The 7545-nt window shown below is 36.7% G+C and overlaps 1 protein-coding gene across 1 annotated transcript; it reads left to right on the top strand.

The window, feature by feature from the left end:
* Positions 1-496: 496 nt before the first annotated feature.
* Positions 497-6667, top strand: LOC140874525 (uncharacterized). Its single transcript, XM_073277824.1, has 5 exons — positions 497-608; positions 653-1231; positions 2067-2086; positions 6141-6470; positions 6611-6667. Exons 1-5 carry the CDS (start codon positions 497-499, stop codon positions 6665-6667), a joined length of 1098 nt encoding a protein of 365 aa, XP_073133925.1.
* The last annotated feature ends 878 nt before the right edge of the window (positions 6668-7545 follow it).

Raw genomic sequence — 7545 nt, forward strand, 5'->3', positions numbered from 1 at the left:
GAAGAAACTTGGGAAACCGAGAGCTATATGCGGGCTGAATATCCTGAGTTGTTTGCTTTGTACTTTTGTTTACCATGTAAAGATGTAATTACAGTTGTTGTAATAAAACATGGTTTGATGTTTCATATTGTTATCTTGATTTTGTCTTTAAATGTTAAAAAATGACATATAATTTTAAAAGTGGAAAAACATGATTAAGGAGTCATTATTTGGGGAAGCCTGAGGTGTCAAAATGCTCTCTACACATTGGAATCATGCGCAGATTTGAGATGAAACCAACATTAATCAAAATGGTTCAACAGAACCAATTAGTGGGAGCGCCACAGCTGATCCTCACTTGCATCTCAGGACGTTTCTAAAAATCACTGATACGGTAAAGATTAATGGTGTTCCTGAAGATATTATTCGTTTACGTTTGTTCACTTTTTCTCTCAGGGATCATGCTAGGAGTTGGTTGCAGTCATTGCTGCTATGAAGCATTACTACTTGGGAGAACATGGCAGTAAAGTTTCTTACAAAATATTTTCCACCTGCTAAGTCTACCCAGTTGAAGATCGAGATCAGCACTTTTCGGCAGATGGATTCTAATTATATGAAGAATGGGAAAGGTATAAAAATTTATTCAGATGTTGTCCTAACCATAATTTTGCAGATTGGGAGAAAATTGAGATATTCTATAATGGATTAAATGCGCCTACATGGATTTCAGTGGACTCTGCTGCTGGAGGTACAATTTTTTCTAAGAACCCTATTCAGGCCCATGATATGCTAGAACAGATGACTATTAATAGTTTTCAATGGTCGTATGAGAGAATGGGAGTCCAAAAAGCTGTAGAAGTTTATGCAGTTGATCCTATCACTTCTATATCTGCTCAACTGTCTGCTTTAACTACCCAAGTGGTTGCATTGAACAAAGTGAGTGTGGCAGATTTAGCAGGTGCATCAATGGCTAGTGAAGAGTTTCAACATCCTGAACAAGCTCAATACATCAATCAAAGAGGTTATGGAGGCTATCGAGGTAATCTTGTTCCCAATACTTACCACCCTGACTTACGTAATCATGAAAAATTTTCATATTCCAACAATCAAAATATGTTGAATCCTCCTTTGGGGTTCAATACAAACAAGGGTGAGGGAAAGATGTCTTTGGAAGATGTGGTGAACGCATTTGTTACTGAATCAAGTAAGAGGATGGCAAGAATTGAAAATCGTCTTGATAGTTTGGAGACTGGTAAGTGCATTTTGTATTCATTAGTTCATGATAGATTTATGTCTATTTCGTGTGCATTCATATTATTTTTATGTGTTTTTATGTGTTTTAGTGCATGTGTGTGTATTTCACTCCTTGGGTTAATTTTGTAGGAAAATATATTTTTGAAGAGTGAATTATGGACCAGCTTTGTTCAAAAAATCAAATTTAATTTTAGAGAGCTCCAAATCCTATCTTCACCATTCAGATTAACTTTCAAGATGTTTGGAAGCTTCTGTCCAAATTTCAGCTCAATCCGACGGCTAGATCTTGATATATGAAATTTTAAAAATCGTCGCTTGGTGCAGAATTTTTGAACTGTGCGCGCGCGAGAATCAAGCTTGCGCGCACGCGAGTTTCGTGTCCAGCCATCTATTTTTATGTGCTGCGCGCGTGCGAGGCCTATGCCGCGCGCGCGCGCATGTTCGGGGGTCATATGTGCTCCAAAAAGTCCTATTTTGTGAAGGAAATTAACTGGTAGGCGTTCCGGACCATATATATATACAAGATATAACATATTTTTGAGGGTTCCGAAGTTCCAGAATGCGCACAACACAGAGGAGGCGGCTACAAGGCTTGGGAGAGAAGATTTTTTCTTTCTTTTCTTTTCTTCTTTTTATTTTTATTTTTGAATTATTATTTTTAATTATTGAGTAGTTTATTTTCAACCAAGACGGCGTGATTGGGCCGAAAAAATTTATGTAGAAAACTTGGATGTTTGTTTGTGATTTTTCAGAGTTGATTTTATTTTATTGATTGTTAGATTTATATTTATCTTGTGAATAGTCTGATCAACTGTTTGCTTGCATGTTAATAGATTCCAAGTCGGCAGAGGAGGTATTGATTTTGATCACTCTGATAATTAACATATTGTAAAATCGACTAGAAATAGAATTCGGTTTCAGTGTGCGGTTTGAGTGTAAACTGAATTTTCACAAATATTTAATGCATTCAAATTTGATTAGAATTACGAAAGATTAGTTCATCAATATTTGAATAGGTTTGATTGTTCTAGAAATAGTCCTTTGAACAAATTAGGAGAATTCCCGTGAATTAATATTAAATCTGAGTCCTGAATCGACTACATGTTACAAGATTTGTTCGGTACCTACGTGTGTCTTGGTTGTCTTTATTTTAATTATTTTTATCTTTAGTTATTTTTATTCGTATTTCTTAAGCAGTTTTTATTTTATATTCTTATTTTATTTAATTCAAAATATTTTCTATTATTTTGTCTAGATTAAGTAAAATAATTAAATCTTGAGAATTGACAACAGTCCTTGTGGGATCGATACTTGGACTCTCAGTTCACTTTACTATTACTTGACCTGGTGCGCTTGCCAGTAGATTTTTATCAAACCGATTTAGCTGGTCAAGTTTTTGGCGCCGTTGCCGGGGACTGTTTAGTTAATATTTGGATAGATTATTTGCTTGAAACTAGACATTTTTTTTCTTGAATTATTTTTTTATTTTTAATTATTAATTATTTTTTTCTTACTTTTGAGGTACTTGGAGATGGATCATCGACAGGTGTTCACAAGGTTTGGCCAACAATACTCGGAGCCTTTCCATGCTGCTTGGGGGAGATTCAATGATTTGGCTAACAGGTTTAGATGTCATGATTTTTCAAACTACACTCTAGTTCAAATTTTTTATGGTGGTTTGGATGAGATTACAAAAAGTTGGGTAGATTCTGGAGCTTTGGCCACTGGCAGTCACTTGTTCAGCAGAGATGAAAACAGTGCGATGCACTTGTTAAATGATATGGCAGATTTCGACTACCATTGGCATTGTGATCCTTCACTGCAGGGTTGGAGTCACCAATATCCTCCAGATATCGACTCTGAAAATTTTTCGAACCAACCACCGGAGCGTCAAGAAGAGTGTGTAGGGTATTTTGAGGATCATGTGGCTCAGTTGGAGAATATTTTGCGGCAACAGACAGAGACAAATCAATTCTTAATTAGAAAGCCGTATCAAGTCTTGGAGTCTTTTGTATGAACAGATTGCGCTTCTTAGAGAACCAATTTTTGAGATCTGCCAAGAGAGTGAACTAACTGAGCCAGCGCATGAAGAAATAATTTTTGAGGATTTTTTTTGTGAAGAAGAGCCAATAGTGGGCTTGGAGGAGGAAGAAACATACAAGGCTACAGATTTTACCTCGTCAATGGTCATTCCATGTACATCGTTAGAAGATTATTTCTTTCCATCGACGCCACCTCCAAAATATTCCATCCTCCATGAGCTTCAGCCTGCAATCCGAGTCTCCTTCCGAACTGATCAGTTCCGACTGAGTGTTATTGGACCGACTAGCTTCCCATGCATATATCACGCCAAGCTTGAGGGCGAAGGAAATCAAGACCCATACGTAGAGTCGTATGATTCTTACTATGGGCGGCAACCGCTCTTTGATGGTTGCATCTGTCATGTTTCGTGTTTGTTTTCATATTGTTTGTTTAAGTTCGTTTGTGTTGTCTTTCATGAGTAGGATGAGTCATGGTAGCCAATGATGATGAAGTTTATTTGAAAAAAATGGATTTTTGAAAAAATTTTGCTCTTGACTGGACATGAGAAACTGTAGGTTGAACCGTGAATATTTTTAAGCACTAATGTTAGAACAGTGAATTGTAGCGAAAGATTTGATGAAGTTTCTGTCTGTTTGACCATTGCACGGCAATAGGTGATTTGTGGATCTTGATTGTGTTTTATGAATTTTGATGAGGCTCTAGTAAGACACTTATGATCTTATGCGCACCTAGAGTAAAAAAAAATTATTCAATTCTATCCGGGCCTTGAAAGGATTAAAATCCTAAAAAAAAAAGATTAAATTTAAGGCTAAGTATGCGGATTCAATAGGATTGATGCTCCATCCGGGATATAGACGAGGGGATTAGAAAGAAAAAATAGAATAATTTTTCGTATCCTAGCCAGTTATAGCTAAGTCAGCGGGTAATTATTGGGGCTAAAGCAATATCGGGTGAAAATCCGGAGGTGTGTAATTTATTATCTCAAGGGAGGTGGGTTTGTCTAGAGGTCGTTGGAAGGAATGTGCACTTGAAGAGTGAAACTTGCACTGATTTGTCACAGGTCGCTAAGCAGATTTGAGACGAATTCGGTCTAAGTTGCATGAAACTGGAATGACATTTCACACACATACGTTCACGTTAAACCGAAAGTGTATTATGAAAAGTTGAGAGCATGTTTGTGTTTTTTGTTTTGTGATTGAACTTCTCGGAGGATTTGCACATTTATGAATCGTCCTCAATTATGTTTTTGTTTGCATGTTGTTTTTTCATGTCTTGGTCGAGGCGAGCAAGGTTTAAGTATGGGGGAGTTGATAAGTGCATTTTGTATGCATTAGTTCATGATAGATTTATGTCTATTTTGTGTGCATTAATATTATTTTTATGTGTTTTTATGTGTTTTAGTGCATGTGTGTGTATTTCACTCCTTGGGTTAATTTTGTAGGAAAATATATTTTTGAAGAGTGAATTACGGACCAGCTTTGTACAAAAAATCAAATTTAATTTTAGAAAGCTCCAAATCCGATCTTCACCGTTCATATTAAAGTTCAAGATGTTTGGAAGCTTTTTTCCAAATTTCAGCTCAATCCGACGGCTAGATCTTAAGTATGATTTTTTTAAAATCGTCGCTCGGTGCAGAATTTTTGTACTGCGCGCACGAGAATCAAGCTCGCGCGCACGCGAGTTTCGTGTCCAGCCTTTTGTTTTTATGTGCTGCGCGCGTGCGAGGCCTATGCCGCGCGCGCGCGCATGTTTGAGGGTCATATGTGCTCCGAAAAGTCCTATTTTGTGATGGAAATTAACTGGTAGGCATTTCGGACCATATATATACAAGATATAACATATTTTTGAGGGTTCCGAAGTTTCAGAACGCGCACAACACAGAGGAGGCGGCTACAAGGCTTGGGAGAGAAGATTTCTTCTTTCTTTTCTTCTTTTTATTTTTATTTTTGAATTATTATTTTTAATTATTGAGTAGTTTATTTTCAACCAAGACGGCGTGATTGGGTCGAACAAATTCATGTAGAAAACTTGGATGCTTGTTTGGGATTTTTCATAGTTGATTTTATTTTATTGATTGTTAGATTTATATTTATCTTGTGAATAGTCTGATCAACTGTTTGCTTGCATGTTAATCGATTCCAAGTCGATAGAGGAGGTATTGATTTTGATCACTCTGATAATTAACATATTGTAAAATTGACTAGAAATGGAATTCGGTTTCAGTGTGCGGTTTGGGTGTAAACTGAATTTTCACAAATATTTAATGCATTTAAATTTGATTAGAATTACGAAAGATTAGTTCATCAATATTTGAATAGGTTTGATTATTCTAGAAATAGTTCTTTGAACAAATTAGGAGAATTCCCGTGAATTAAGATTAAATCTAAGTCCTGAATCGACTACATGTTACAAGATTTGTTCGGTACCTACGTGTGTCTTGGTTGTATTTATTTTAATTATTTTTATCTTTAGTTATTTTTATTCATATTTATTAAGAAGTTTTTATTTTATATTCTTATTTTATTTAATTCAAAATATTTTCTATTATTTTGTCTAGATTAAGTAAAATAATTAAATCTTGAGAATTGACAACAGTCCCTGTGGGATCGATACTTGGACTCTCAGTCCACTTTACTATTACTTGACCTGGTGCATTTGCCAGTAGATTTTTATCAAACCGATTTAGCCGGTCAGAGACGCATGTGGTCAACATGGACGCCATGATGAAATCTATGGAAACTCAGATCGGGCAGCTGGAAAATGCATTAAAAGATAATAACAGAGGTAAATTTCCAAGCAATACCGAGGTTAACACGAAAGAGCAATGCAAGGCTATAACTTTGAGGAGTGAAAAATAATTAAAGGCCGAAAGAAGAGAAGAAGAGAGTGAGAAGCCAACGGAAGCTAAAAATTCTAAGGTTGAAGAGATAATTGTTGAGGAAAAGAAGAGTAGTGTTGAGGAAAAGCCAATGTTTAAACCCACTCTTCCATATCCACAGAGGTTTAAGAAAAAGGCTTTGGACGAGCAATTCTCCAAGTTTCTAGAGATCTTCAAGAAGATACACATCAATGTTCCCTTTGTTGATGCCTTGGAGCAAATGCCAAATTATGCCAAGTTTATCAAAGATGTGATGTCCAAGAAGAGAAGGTTGCAAGACAATGAGGTTGTAAACTTGACTAAAGAATGCAGTGCGGTGCTCCAAAAGAATATGCCACAAAAGCTGAAGGATCCAAGGAGCTTTACTATACCTTGTTCTATTGGTGGATCTCATATTACTACTTCTTTATGTGATTTAGGGGCCAGTATTAATTTAATGTCATTTTCTGTTTACAGGGCCTTGCAACTTGGAGAGATGAATCCAACATCGATCACACTATAGTTGACGGATAGAATCCTCACATACCCACGTGGTATTGTAGAACATGTGCTAGTCAAGGTGGATAAATTCATCTTTTCGGCTGATTTTATGATTATGGACATGGAAGAAGATCAAGCCACTCCATTGATTTTTGGAAGACCATTCTTGGCTACTGCTGATGCCAAGACAGATGTGAAGAAAGGTGAGTTTTCGATGGGTGTGAAAGGAAAAAAATTCATTTTTAACATATTCAAGAAAGTAATTAATTCATCCATCGAGGAATTGTGCATGATTGAGAGAGTCAAGGAGGATTGCCATCACAAATTTGTCAGTGAAGCAGAGTTACCAAAGGAAAAAAGAGCAGAGCATACCAAAGAAGAAAATGCATAGGAAGAAAGAAAAATTTAAAAAGCAGTTTGTGGAGTTTGTTTGGAGGGTGAAAGAGAAGACCCCAACCAAAGTGATAACCACCTAAGCCCGATGAAAGTCGGGCTGACGACTATAAACCAAGCGCTGCTTGAGAGGCAACCCAAATTTTTGCTTTATTTTATTTAATTTTGTTTTCATTTTTATTTACTTTTTGTTCATTAATTATCTCAAGGTACACTATTGTGAGTTTTTGAAGCCTAATTTTCTCCAATTTTTGAAATTTTCAGGCTTTGGAACTTCAATTTCGAAAGTGAAGCGCGCCCGCCCCTTCCTTATTGAGCGCCCGCGCTACTGAAGCCCCTTAAACTAGTCAAATACGAACCTGAAGCGCGCCCACGCATCCCATCGGCACGCCCGCGTGAGTCTGAGAAGCATTATACAACTGAATACGAACATAAAGCGCGCCCGACCTAGTCCGAATGCGCGTCCGCGCGATGTCCATTAATAAATTAAATTTGCTATGCAAACTTATTGCACGCCC

Source organism: Henckelia pumila, chromosome 1 (assembly GCF_033568475.1).
Source record: "Henckelia pumila isolate YLH828 chromosome 1, ASM3356847v2, whole genome shotgun sequence".
In the NCBI taxonomy this organism is placed as follows: domain Eukaryota; kingdom Viridiplantae; phylum Streptophyta; class Magnoliopsida; order Lamiales; family Gesneriaceae; genus Henckelia; species Henckelia pumila.

Bases quoted from the DNA above. Each gene is read 5' to 3' on its own strand.
- LOC140874525 (XM_073277824.1), top strand. From the start codon at position 497: ATGGCAGTAAAGTTTCTTACAAAATATTTTCCACCTGCTAAGTCTACC. The intron at 1,232-2,066 runs GTAAGTGCATTT...GCATGTTAATAG, and splicing joins TCTTGATAGTTTGGAGACTG to ATTCCAAGTCGGCAGAGGAG. The intron at 2,087-6,140 runs GTATTGATTTTG...AAATAATTAAAG, and splicing joins ATTCCAAGTCGGCAGAGGAG to GCCGAAAGAAGAGAAGAAGA.